At 38.3% G+C, this 14103-nt stretch overlaps 1 protein-coding gene and 1 non-coding gene across 2 annotated transcripts in view; both read right to left on the minus strand.

Moving 5' to 3' along the window:
* Positions 1-14103, minus strand: part of LOC107581752 (protein PTHB1-like) — a 131868-nt gene that overhangs the window by 101955 nt on the left and 15810 nt on the right. The window contains exons 3-5 of the mRNA XM_016267403.1: positions 13743-13915; positions 13436-13588; positions 82-264 (exon numbers count right to left, since the gene is read on the minus strand). Coding sequence (XP_016122889.1) covers positions 82-264; positions 13436-13588; positions 13743-13915 — 509 coding nt within the window. The remainder of the gene's footprint in view (positions 1-81; positions 265-13435; positions 13589-13742; positions 13916-14103) is intronic.
* Positions 4187-4259, minus strand: trnaf-gaa (transfer RNA phenylalanine (anticodon GAA)). The gene has a single exon. It is a non-coding gene; the product is annotated as a tRNA-Phe (tRNA).

Below are 14103 nucleotides of genomic sequence, written 5' to 3' on the forward strand. Positions count from 1 at the left end.
TGTTTGTGTGTGTGTGTGTGTGTGTGTGTGTGTGTGTGTGTGTGTGTGTGTGTGTGTGTGTGTGTGTGTGTGTTCTCTCACAAGTTGCGGTGTGTCCTGCAGCAGTGGTAGGAGCGTGGCCTCCAGGATGGCAGTCTGCTCTGAGCTGAGCCCCTGCCACAGGGACAACAGTAGGATGAGGAGGTGAGTGGCGCTCCGCAAACGTGTAAAAGCTTGGATCAAACGCTCCCGGTTGTCTTCTGCTGCATCTGCTAATGCTATAACCTGACACAGAGACAGACAGAGAGAGAGAGTTTCAAGTTAACGGTACAACTAACTGAATTGTTGTCCTGACTTTACGGGCTTCATGATTAACGTCTTATATTACATTTTTTTCAATGTAAAATAAACCAAAATTATATTTAGCAAAAAAAATTAAGCTTATTTTTAGGACTTTTAAGATGCATTGCAATATTATTTTGATGACAATTAGAGTATGCACACTATGCTCCACCTCGTATCTTTAATAAAGAAGAGTTTGCAAGAGTTTCTTTGAAATCACCTTTATTCTCAGAGGTAATTCCCATGAGATTATCATTACTGTAGCAGTATTTAGCACTACTTAGAAGTCACGAAAATGAGAATGCACAATCATCCTAAAAAATAATGTCATAATGCAAAGACTTTACTGTCTTTTGGTGCTTGGAGATTTTGGAGTTAAATATTTCCTGTAAACTTCACCCTAAGATGTCTCTTGTCATAAGCAAACTGAAAAATGAAGCGGGTCTTGGTGTGGGGTATACTCTTAAAAATAAAGGTGCTTCAAAAGGTTCTTCAAGCGATGCCATAGAAGAACCATTTTTGGTTCCACAAAGAACCATTCAGTCAAAGGTTCTTTAAAGAACCATCTCTTTCTTACCTTTTTGTAATCTGAAGAACCTTTTTTCGCCCCAAAGAACCTTTTGTGAAACAGAAAGGTTCTTCAGATGTTAAAGGTTCTTTATGGAACCATTTAGACAAAAAGGTTCTTCTATGGCATCGTGAAGCACCTTTATTTTTAAGAGTGTACAATGAACCGTTAGTGTTTCGCTTAATGATTTTTTTCCTTTCTTTCTTTTTTTTAATACAGTTCAATGAAAAGTGGGATATGAGAGGCTGTTGAAAGAGAGAAAGGAGTACAGCTAAACAGAACAAGGCAAAAGGGGAAAAAACATAAGAAACAGACAGCAAAAAAAGTCCAAGCATAGTGCTTACTGACTAACGTTAGCTAAAAATTAGCCCATCATTCAGGCCTGATAAAGTTATGCTCTTGGAGAGCAGACCTCACCTGTACAGTCAATCATATTTTGCCTGAAACCATAAGGCACAGAGCACAAAAAACACACTGAAACAGTGTCTGAGAGAGACAGCTGCTATTAAAGATCAGTGTGTATTGATAAAAAGGTCTGAACAGCCAATCTAAATAGACCTTCAGTGAAGGAGTTTTTGTGAGTGAGAGTACAAGAGTCGATTGATGCCAGCTGGGCAAAAACAAAATCACACAGGAGAGAGAAAGAACTACTACACGAAGAAGAGAAAGTCACACCCTTGAGAAAAGATGGCAGTTCTTTAACTTTCTAAGTGAAGAACAGTATATTCAAATGCTGAATTTTAGCTCAGGAAGAGAATAATACAAACTTTTTTCTTTATCTATTTAAGTGCCTTATTCAATGTAGAAAATAAAATTAAAAAAAATGTAGAAACAGGAAGTGGGTTTTCATTATGTACAATGTTAAGTATCACTTAAGATGAGTTAGATTAGAAACCACTATCTTGAAGAGCTCAAATTTGCTGTTGGTTAGAAAAGAACAGACATGAAACAGCTGGCAGAACCGTTAGACCCATCAGTGTGGTCACCACTTACCCATGGGCACATTCTACAAAAATTATATACTCTAAAATTACCCCAAACCATTTTGAAATGTAACATTTTAAGCCCAAAACAAACCCCAGCCAATGCAAAAGACAGGCAAGAAAATGCTTTATTCCCTGAGGGATGTAGCCAAATATGGAGAAACAGAAATATCTGTGCAGTCAGGATAAACAGATTTTTTTTTATATATAGTTCTTCGTGGGATGTCATTAGTCAGTGGTCTTGTTCATACCCTCAGGAGAAAGAGACCTGTTGAAATACAGCACTTTACTGCTGAAGCTCTCATCATCAGACTTGAGTTGAGGGATGTAGCCAAATATGGAGAAACAGAAATATCTGTGCAGTCAGGATAAACAGATTTTTTTTTATATAGTTCTTCGTGGGATGTCATTAGTCAGTGGTCTTGTTCATACCCTCAGGAGAAAGAGACCTGTTGAAATACAGCACTTTACTGCTGACGCTCTCATCATCAGACTTGAGAACCAAAATAACATGAAACTCTTGAAAAAGCATCAGCAACATGGTCTGGAGCCATAGAGCCCATCTGCCATAGTGGTGAATAGCAGGGGCATCATGCACATTTGAGGGGCCACAAGTGGAAGCCCCTTTGGTGTCCTGGGCACTCTTTTTAAAAACAACACAGTGACTTTTCAGTTGGGTGTAAATCAACTGAAGCTACCAAATTTAGATTTAAGATTACGGCCACTAAAATGAAAAACTACAATTATGCATAATTAATTTTCAAAGAAAGTATTTATTTATTTGTATTTTTTTCTAAAATCTCAGAGGGCATGTGCCCCTCTGTTTGAATGGACGTGGCACTTTTGGTGAAGAGCATAAGTTTCCATGGGTGAATCTCACAAAATCTTAAGAACGTTACAGTCAAATTTTGCATGTGATCAATATTTACATTATTAATAAAACACAAATATTATAATGTTGATTTGACCCCAAAAATATCTTAAAAGAAAGGTCTGGCCACAATGAAATACTAGTGAAATATTATTGCAATTTTAAATAACTGTGTTTTCTAATTTTATATATTTTAAAATGTATTTTATTTCTGTGATGTAAAGCTGAATTTTCAGCAGCCATTACTCCAATCTTCAGTGTCACATGGTCCTTCAGAAATCATTCTAATATACCGATTTGCTTCTCAAGAAACATTTTTTCGTAATATCAGTTTTGAAAACAGTCGAACCATGAAGCAATTTTTTCACGATTCTTTGAATAATAGAAAAAACTATTGGAAATAGAAATCTTTTATAACAATGCACTGTAAATGTTTTTACTATTATTTTAGATACATTTTAAACATCCTTGCTGAATAAAACTATTAATTTCTTTAAAAAAATAAACACACATCTTGAACAGTAGTGTACAAATACAGTATATGGAAGCCCTGCCATATCTACAATTTTCACTATGAAGACACTATGTATTAAAACACATTTATAGCAAAAATACAAACGTAGCACACTGATGTAATTCTGAAATGTGAAATTCTGATGTAACATTTAAACATTTATAATAAAAATAATTTATTGCGGCAACGTTTCGACCATCAGGTCTTTGTCAGGCACAAATTACGTGAAATGGTCACAAATCAATACAGGTCAAATACAAATCTTAAACTCGAAAAAACTAACAAATCAATACAGATCAATAATCACTCAAAATATTCAAACAATACTGAAGACAGATGAAAAAATACACACAATCCTATAGAAAAGGCTTAATATCAAAATCTGCATTCAACCCAAAAGGTGACAACGTATTTAGAGTATAAATCCAAAAACATTCCCTTTTTAAAAGTTTCCTCTCAAAATCTTCCCCCTTGACGTTTTTTGTACCTTCTCTATATCAATATACTGTAAGGCACTAACATTGTGTCCCATTTTGTTAAAATGAGATGCTATAGGACTGCGTTCAACTCCCGTCCTAATATTACTCCGATGTTCAGTAATGCGGGTGCATAATGATCTAGAAGTTTTAGTGAAGTGACACGTGACATGTGGCCAAGTATGGGTCAGAGCTCTGCATTTAACCCATTCAAAGTGCACACACACACAGCCGTGAACACACACCCGGCGCAGTGGGCAGCCATTTTTGCTGCGGCGCCCGGGGAGCAGTTGGGGGTTCGGTGCCTTGCTCAAGGGCACCTCAGTCGTGGTATTGAAGGTGGGAGAGAAGGTTCCCTCCCCCCACCTACAATCCCTGCCGGTACGAGACTCGAACCCACAACCTTTGGGTTACGAGCCACGACTTCCCCCTAAAGCACTCCCTGCTCCCCTCTGCCAAAACCCGGGATTGAACCAGGGACCTTTAGATCTTCAGTCTAACGCTCTCCCAACTGAGCTATTTCTGCCTTTTACCAATGTAAGCGAGACCACACGTACAACGAATAAGATAAATCACATGTGTAGATGAACAAGTAATTGTACCGCATATCAGTATGTTACGACCAATGTGTGGATGGCTGAAAGATTTACATTTATATGTAAAAGTACACTGGGCACAACTGCCACATCTATAATTACCAGGAGGAAGAGTAAGAGTGACAGGTTTCACTACACTAGATGGGAACTCCGATCTTACAAGCATGTCACGCAGGTTACTTTGACGTTTAAAAACCAAACGGGGGCCATTCTTGAAAACATGAGACAATTTAGAATCACTAGAAATAATATGCCAATGCCTGTAAATAACCTTACGAAATTCTGCACCTAATGCTGAATACCTAACCGAACAAATAGGGCTATTGCCTAGTTGTGTTTTATTGCTCGTAGCACGTAGGCACTGAGTTTGAGATATATCATCAAATTTACTCTTAGCTTCTTCTATCCATTCCCTACGATAACCACGATGTAGAAATCTTAAGCACACGCTTAAACTGGCTAATAGGCAGGCTTTTAATAAGAGGTTTTGGATGGAAACTATCACCTCTTAAAATCGTATTACGATCCGTTGGTTTACGATACAATTCAGTTTGAAGTTTACCCTCAGAAATGTGTACCTTTACATCAAGAAAACTGATATTCTCTGTATCACGCTCCATAGTAAACTTCAAGTGTTCAGTTCTAGAGTTGAGATGATTCAAAAACAGCAACAATTCAGCGGGTGTAGAATTCGTTATCATAAAGATGTCATCAATGTAACGTTTATAAAACATTATCTTAGGTAAAAAAGAATTTGATCACTGAGGGATGTATTTGGAAATGAACTCATTTCCAAATACACCCATATACAAGCAGGCATAATTTGGTGCCATTTTACTGCCCATTGCTGTTCCCTTCACTTGTATATAGTAATCATTTTGAAACCGAAAGTAATTATTAGTCAAAACAATGTTTATAAGATCCAGCAAACATGCTGTACTAGGTTTTTACTCAACTCTGTCTTTGTTTTAGAAACTGTTCCACTGCCCGTAAGCCATCCTCATGAGGGATGTTGGTATATAGACTCTGAACATCAAGTGTAGCGAAAAGAACAGCATCGACAGAAAAATCAACAGCATAAAATGATTCAATAAAATCCATATAATCTCGTACATAACTCTCTCGCAATGATATTACGCAGCGCCTGAAAATAGTCCTCAGCTAGGTAACTTCCAACGGAAGGCACGCTCCCTGTGCAAGCAGGTGGTCACGGTTATGTTGGCGGAAGTTAGCCTATTTTCAGGTGCTGCGTAATATCATCGTGCCTGCTGCACCCATGGTATGGCAGCAAAGTTCCTTGATTATTACGCTGGAATGAGAATATAGTTCCTAGCCATATCGGCCTAGAAAATCGCAACTTTTCATTTTGCGTCGGTCTTAGTACACGATGTAACTACAGAAGAGTCAAGTTTTAAATAGGAAAGATATCGAAACTCTTTGGTCATTTTTGAGCGAGATGCTAATGGTCTAATCAGATTCAATGATCTATGCTAAGCTGCAGCTAAAAGTGCCGCCAGACCCAGAGATCGGCTGAATGGATTAGAAAATGGTAAACCTCAACTGTTTAACTCTAGGGGAGTTGGAAAATTAGCCTATTTTCAAAAATAGTGGAGTGTTCCTTTAAGACATAACAGATTTTGTTTGCGTGAATACTTAAATACTGTAATTAAATACTGTATATGTGTATATTTATCGGGATTGCTCACAGTCAGAAGTGCCTTTATGCGGGTGCTTCGGATGACAATCAGCCAAGAAGCGTGCAGAGAAAAGGTACTCCTCTCAGAAAACGTACAAATAAAGATTATTGTAGATGTTTAATTACTATTTGGAGCATTGGGATCGCTAGACGATGACTTAATGAACTCATTTTTTGGAAAACCTCAAATTCGACTAAAATCTACATTTATACTTTTATTGCGTGTAGCTCAAAAATAGCACTGGTCACAAATGCTATACTTGGTTACTGAATGTGTGTAAGAATGGCTCCTGTGTGGAGAGAAATCTGGGAGGTTGATGGCACAGAGATATGCATCTGTACCAGCAAGCGATCCTAGACAGTTACCATTGTTGTTTTTAGTCATGGCGCAGAGATTACATTGAGATGGATAAAGAAATGCTGGCAAAGACAATTCTTGTTTATAAACTCATCCACTGAAGAGAGTTGAGTAAGACTAAGGATATGATAGAATCTGGCAACCCATAGAGACAACTAAGATGCCTTATCAGCTGGCTCAGATCTGATAAATATGCCACTCCGTGTCTGTTTTGTTCTATCTTCCTGGGAAAATTGTTCATTATCGACCTTTTCCCTCACTTCTCCATGGGTGAAACCATTACAGTGAGAGACTTCCTGTAGGATGCTCCACACTTTCATTCCACTCCAGAAAATTGAAGAAAGCTTCTGCCTGGCTGATGCGAACAATTTATTATACATTTCTCACTGCAAAGCTGCAGAAATGCTATAACTTTCTGTCCACAAAAATGTTTGAAATGCTTAATAAGCAATTCAAACTCAGAGCACCTGGAAATTGTTTATAGTAAACCAAGCAGCTAAAAACACTTTATGAGTTGTATATTCACTTTTAAACATACAATGCATTTCAACGAATGAGCAACAGACAAACATTGCTTCTTGCACGCTTCGCAACACCTTTAAAGTGAAATAGTCAAGTGGTGCTAAAAACGTGTTCAGTTTTGTGAAACAGATCAATCTGGCAATGTTTTATTACTGTTGATGTACGTATCATGGCATTTTGGAAACTGAAAAAATTTAAAAAAGGAAATAACGTACCACCTACACTAAACCCTACCCTAAACCTAACCAATAGTGTTAACAAAAGCAAATGTGAGATAAAAACACATTTTCCACATTTCAGCCTGCTTCTACGAGTCTTTGAACTATTTTAGCTTGACTCGTGTTTCACAGGACTCGGGTGCTCAAGTGCAACGCTGTACCAGGTGAGCTGCCAAGCAAGTTTACCACATCAGCAAAGACATGCTTACATATGAAGCTGGTAACATGATGCAAATGTCAGTATGTACGTTTACAAATTATGCGCTATGACAAAACAGTTTTGAGGTTATAACACAGTATTGTGCAAGGAACCACAAAAAAAAAAAAATTTATGAATAAATAATTTTACTCAGTAATTAGAATGTGTAAAAAGGAATAAAAGTCGCTTTACTGCCTCTATTGTTCAATTCAGTAGCAAACTCTACATTTTATGTATAGGTAAGTTTTTGGAATTTTGCAAAAGTGTAGGTAGAGGCACATTTTTCCAATGAGCTTAGGTCGAGAAAAACAATACACTGTATTGTCAAACATTTGCTATGTGAGTGGAAAACACCACAGTCACCTGGTTTGCATTAATGAGTTCTGGAGTACCCCAGGGATCTGTCCTGGGACCCTTTCCATTCCACCATAACACGACAGGCTTGCAGTGTGATATTTCACCCTATTTATATTAAAATTCAATGCCTTTTGTATTTGTTTAATTCACTAATTTTAGACAGATAGTTTCATACACAAACAGCCATGCAACATCTGCAGCGTCTTACTAGAGCTCGATGGCTATCACCACTGAATTGTCACAGGATCTTACAAACCAGTTCATGATGTTTCTGCCCTGTTAGAGATAGCTGAAAGTATTGCTATTGTGGAGTTGAACTTCACCATAGAGCAACAGCAACTTCTCCAAAAAATCTCACAGTACATCTGTCCCCAGTATATTGCACTCTAACACGCAATACTAACTTCTTCTCTCTGAAAAGAATCTCAGCTCAAGAGATTTTTATTACTAGCTTCCTCAAAACCAAACATAATCATGTGTCAAACTGGACATCTGCTCAATGCCACTGGATTTTGGAGCTGTGAAAACACATTCTCTGTCCAAAACTACTCTTGGAGGACCAACGTCCTACAGAGTTTAGCTCCAACTTGCCCCAACACAACTGCATGGAAGTTTCTAGTAAACCTAAAGACTTTGATAAACTTGTTTAGGTGTGTTATATTGGGGTTAGAGCCCTCCAAGAGCAGGATTGGTCACCACTGCTCGAACCAAATGAAGAATCACACTTCATAATATGTCTTACAAGTGTATCTCAGTTTGACAAACACAACTGCAACACTACCTGCTCTGTGGTTCTCATGTGTTCAGTCACAATTTAGTATAGGGAAACCATGACTTTAAACCACACAATGACATTCTAGATGATTCTGAATGTTTTGGTGGCATTACTATGGATATGACCCTTTTCTCTTTCACGCTTCATATCAAAACAAATAATGGAGATCTTAACTGGTCTCAATGCCATGAAAACCCTGCTGCCACATAATGGAGTATGTATGTAAAGCAAGCGGCATGAAAAGCTTAATAAAATTTGGAATTAAGTACTTCAACTCATTCAACTTCTATCAAGCAATTGAAGAAAGAAGACCAACATTTGGGTAAGATTTCAGGAATAGATGGTACAGTTGTTTGTGTATTCATGGCTAGGTTATTCACGGTTCCATATATAGAAGCCATGAGTCTACAAACAGCCCTTTCATTACTGTGAGCTTTCTCTAGTCATTTCAGCAGACACAATCCAACAGTCTGGTTCCTGAGCAAGATATGCATGCATTGCATCTACAGAGACGTTTAACCACAAGTATATTTTATTTAACCAGCACCAAACCTTAAGCCTACCCTCCTTCTCAATGTAAAATGAATTAATGTACAGCCTAAAATATGCAAAAAGAGAAGAAATGTTACCTACACACTCTACATACAAACAACATTTTATCCACATTCAATGCAACAAAGAATACACAAAAATACTTCCTCTCTGTCTTAACCCTCTCACATACAAGCAGCAAATAGAAAGTGAAAGATATATAAACTGTTCCCCTAAAGGTTTGGCATTATGCAGAGATGAAGATATATTGTTTGTTTGTGGAGTTGCATCCTCTGCTCAGTGTGTGTTTACTTTTTTTTTGGCTCACAGGAGTCAAACACCAGCTCGGAGGGGAGATAACACAAGCTTTTAAGTCAGAATCAAGAGTAGACAATGGGGTCACGTACGGTGTAGAAACCTTTTGATTTTGGGTTTAGATTCCCCCTGAAGAATTCTGCTATCTTCTACTTTCAAGTTAAAGATCAAGAGCACATGAAATTAGTATTTTTGGATTTTATGAAGGTAATTTGATGGTAATTTGCATGGTGCGATTTGTAGGGGGGGATTTCCCCCCTCTGGTCTATGCATCCCTGCTTCAGCTCCCCCCGGGTGATGCTGCTAAATCAACAGGCCATATAAAACAGCAAAAATAAAAGTATTTTTAAAACATTGCCAAGTAAAACGCTGCAACGACAATGAAAACAACAAAATCAGAAATTGACTTTTGCTGTCAGCGCTCCTGCTTTGTGTAAAGGCACCTTTAATCCAAGAGGGCTTTTTACAATAACAGCAGCATGACGGTATGAGATTAATACTATGTTTCTCCTCAAAACTCTCTGTCTCTCTGTCAAAATCATCTGTCTACGAGTCATCAATCCCGTAAAAAGGCAAAGCAGACAGTGTTAGAACTTTTTTCTCATCAGATTGCACAATTAATGGAAATTAATAAAAATTATGTTTCTATCAAAATGACATAAATAAAACGTGTGAATAGCAATAAAGTCATTCAATAAAGGATGTTGAGTAGCGGAGCCCTTTGTTAAAAAATAAATGGGAGCAAACGTGACTGAATATGTACAGTTATATGTCTCGTTATTTTATTCAAAATATAAATAACTACCGATTGAGAATTAAGATATCTAATCTATTTATTCAAAGTTTCTCAAGATCAAATAATAATTCATAATTATTCTAGAATTCTGACTGTAACAGCTGGAGCGTATGTAAGGGTGGATGAGCCTTTGCGTTCCTCTGGCCACAGATTGGAAATTAATGGGGACTTGGGGCAAAAATGCTATCAAATTGGACAAAAATGCCCCTGCACAATTCAACTAAATCTATTACGGCTGTCGCGAATAAAGTGAAAATTAAATTAAAAGTATCGATTGCGGCATTAAATTTAGATCTGCATCGTGCATTTAGACATTGCATCACATTTCTTTGTGAGTGTTTTTACAGTGTTGCGCATTTTAACCAATCACACACGATTCCGTAGACTTTATGAATGCAATGACCAATCAGAAGCATTCAGATGAGTCATCGCTGAAACTTGCGTTTATTTCAGGGCGGCGTGCTCGCTGACTGACTGAATTCTGCACTTCATACCATGTTTTACACAAACTAATACAAACTCTCTATTAATAGGCACTTTCTATTGTTGATGTGATATATATCGTCACACTGCTCAGTCAGTTATAGCTAGCAACCTGAATAACAACAAATATGGTGTAAACGTACAGACATTTGAAGGTAACTATATCGCCCCCTATGGGACCACTGCATTTGTGGCTGTGTATACAGACTTCCATCCACAAATTAACACCTGTTCACACCAAGGACTAAGTCTAATACAATAGGGATGTCCACACCACAACTATAATAATAATGTCACAGTGTAACAATATCGGTTGATTCACTTACAGAATTTTTTTTTTCCAGTTGTTGAGCTATAAAAACATTTGACAGTCAATCAGAATCAATCCTATTTTAAGGAGCATTTAAAGCACCAGATGACATGACTGCAGTGCATGCTTATAATAAACAGAACGTTATCTTGTGTTGTTTTGGACACTAATATATAGTTATCCTTCTTAGTGGGCCTTTAGACTTGGAACACATTTTTGTACTGAATTTGATCAAACAAAACAATAAATCAAGAAATTTTAATTGCATGATTATGATATGTTCTATGAGTCACTGTTTTAAGGCCCAAAGAATTGGGCTATAAAGCTTTGGAAATCAGATCTAATCTAAGCTGCCTACATCAATGTTTCTTTGTGCCTGTGCCCTTCATGACTATGAATGAGGTGTATATGTGCTGATGAAGAGGGGGAAAAAGGAAAAGAGCAGGAGAAGAAAAACAGGAACTCCCTAAGGCCTTTCATAGGTTACACAAACAGAAGCAGTACCTGAGAGTCCCTTTTGAACCTGGCATCAAACAGACACATGTACATGGAAGCTCATGCCTCCAGATCTCAGACCATTGGCCATTAATGGCAGAGCTCATGTAGAGAGGAGGATCAGTGTTGAGCAGCATTTAGCCCTGTTTAGCACTCCATTTGGGCTCAAATAAATCAAGGCTGTTGGAGAGAGGCCTCCATTATGAGTGCAGGGGCCCTGCAGTGAGCTGTCATTCACTGGCCAGCCACCTTCACCTTTCAACTTCTAATTACAGGGAGCCACACAGCTCACAGTGAAACACACACGCATACAGAAGCCTTTTTAAAGCTCTCTTACGAAGAAAAATAGTTGTGGGAAACATAGACGTGCTCTCTAGACCTCAACACATCTCTCTTTTCCTCAAGAATTCTTGTTGATCCCGAATTTAGAAAGGGATTTATCCACACAAATAAATGATCAGAGGAATGAGACTGGGGTTAAGAAGGAATGAGCAACTGAAATCTTATCTGCCCACAAGCATCCAGAGCATCAAACACATGGTAGATAACAACCCAAAGACTGTTAATGTATAAGGATGGAGACGCATCTACGTTATGAGTGACATGAACATGATGTGTAACAAAAAACATGTAATTGGAAAAGCATGTCAACAACTCAACAGTGTATTCATCTCTGAATCCTGAAAGTTTTTAAAGCAACCGTGCAATGCTGATACACAAACGGAAAAGAGAATTTGGTAACAGACATTCAGTGCCTTGTTCTAATGCCAATCATAAACAAATCTAATTGCTAAGAATGTACACTATTGTTCAAAAGTTTGGGGTCAATACGATTTTGTATGTTTTTGATAGAAGTCGTATGCTCACCCAGGCTGCATTCTGATCAAAAATACAGTAAGAACGGTAATATCGAGAAATATTATAACTAGAGATGCACGATATTATCGGACCAATATCGGAATCGGCCGATAATGGCTTTAAATGTAAATATCGGCATCGGCCCGATATAAAAAAATTATGCCGATATGTCTTCCGATAAGAGGAATATATTAACTCACATGTGCTCAGGGTGTGCTAGCGATTAGATCACATCAACAATGCAATTTAGATCACGTCAGCATTGTGGCTCATTCTTGAAGCAAAGTTTTGACTGAATGGTGATTGGATTCACTGTTTTGATCGCGGCATTTAAACTGAGAATGCACGTATAGAATGTAATAGCACGTGCAGTGGCAGCAGCGTCAGCCTCCTCCGGGTCCTAATGCTCGCTCAGTAAGGAGTTTTAATTCCGTAGGGGGCGCTGTTGGCCTACTTCTAATAAAATAAAATGTTACGGTTACCACTGCATCTTTCTGAAAACAAAATGCAGTGATTAATATGTTTATTTATAGTTATTTTCAAATCTTCAATGCACTGCGATTATAAAATAACTTTATTATTGTTTATTTAATTCTAACAAATAAGTTCTTGTTAAAAACTAACCAAAATTAAAATCGCCATCGACCAAAATGAGTTGAAAATTATCGGCATATCGGATATCGGCAAAAATCCAATATCGTGCATCCCTAATTATAACAATTTAAAATAAGTGTTTTCTATTTGAATATATTTTAAAATTTAATTTATTTATGTGATGGTAAAGCTTAATTTTCAGCAGTCATCACTCCAGCCTTCAGTGTAAAATATTTTTGTGGTGCTTTCTGTACATCTCACCTACGACCTGCAGACAAATGGTCTGGTTGAGAGGTTCAAACACTAAAGTGAATGCTATGGTGGGTGGAGGCCAAGGACGGGCACAAGTGTAACCTCACGCTATATGCTACATGGCATCATGCAGGTGTCCAGCAGCACCCCACTCCCCATCATTCATTCGTCAAATATGTACAGTACGGGACATGAGAGAGAGCTTCAAATAGGTGATGTCACTGGCACAGAAACAACTGGCTGAGCTTCAGCAGCAAGTCAACCACCAGTTGGAAAAACAGCTAATTTAAATTTTTGGATGAACTATCCCTTTAATCTCTAGTGTGTCTTCATTTAATTGTGCTTACTTGGCGGTAGGTTCCCTCCATCAGTGTGTCCAGGTTTTGAAGTGGTCCTGGGGTTTTGTCTTTAAAGCGGGTCAGTAGACGGCGCTGGATGGCCCTGAACTGAACTGCTCTCTCCGACAGCAAATCCTGATACTTCTGCGCATTCACACGGAGCTATAAATATTCCCACAAAATGAGAAAACATTACTCAGAGGGTTATGTTTTAATGTCATACAGTATTTATTAGGGATGTCATTTTATGCTTCCATATGCACAGAGAGCCAAGAATCTGTTTTAAGAATGTGTGACCGTGTGAGAAGCTTCGCACCTCAAAGTGGTGGTCCACTGTCTCAAAGAACTCAGGCAGTGGAATTGGTCCAGTGAAGCTGTTCCGAAAGTCTTTGACTCCAAGGGAGGCAAAGTGCCGGTCGAAACGCTGCACCAGCTCCTTGGCTACCAGCCAAATATCCTCAAAGCTCTCGCTCTGGATCCTGTAACGCTCTGCAGAGAGTCAACACACACTCACATAAAGAGAGAGACAGAGCAGTGCTATCAGCCTTCCGTCTCCCACACCTGTAATTAGCTCATGACAACCTGAAACAGATCACAGGGCTTCCTCGCATGATGGATGCGAGCATTAGTGAAGCGTGCGTGTGTGTGTGTGGGGTGTGTGTGTGTGTGTGGGGGGG

Source organism: Sinocyclocheilus grahami, unplaced genomic scaffold, assembly GCF_001515645.1.
Source record: "Sinocyclocheilus grahami isolate Dianchi unplaced genomic scaffold, SAMN03320097.WGS_v1.1 scaffold37.1, whole genome shotgun sequence".
In the NCBI taxonomy this organism is placed as follows: domain Eukaryota; kingdom Metazoa; phylum Chordata; class Actinopteri; order Cypriniformes; family Cyprinidae; genus Sinocyclocheilus; species Sinocyclocheilus grahami.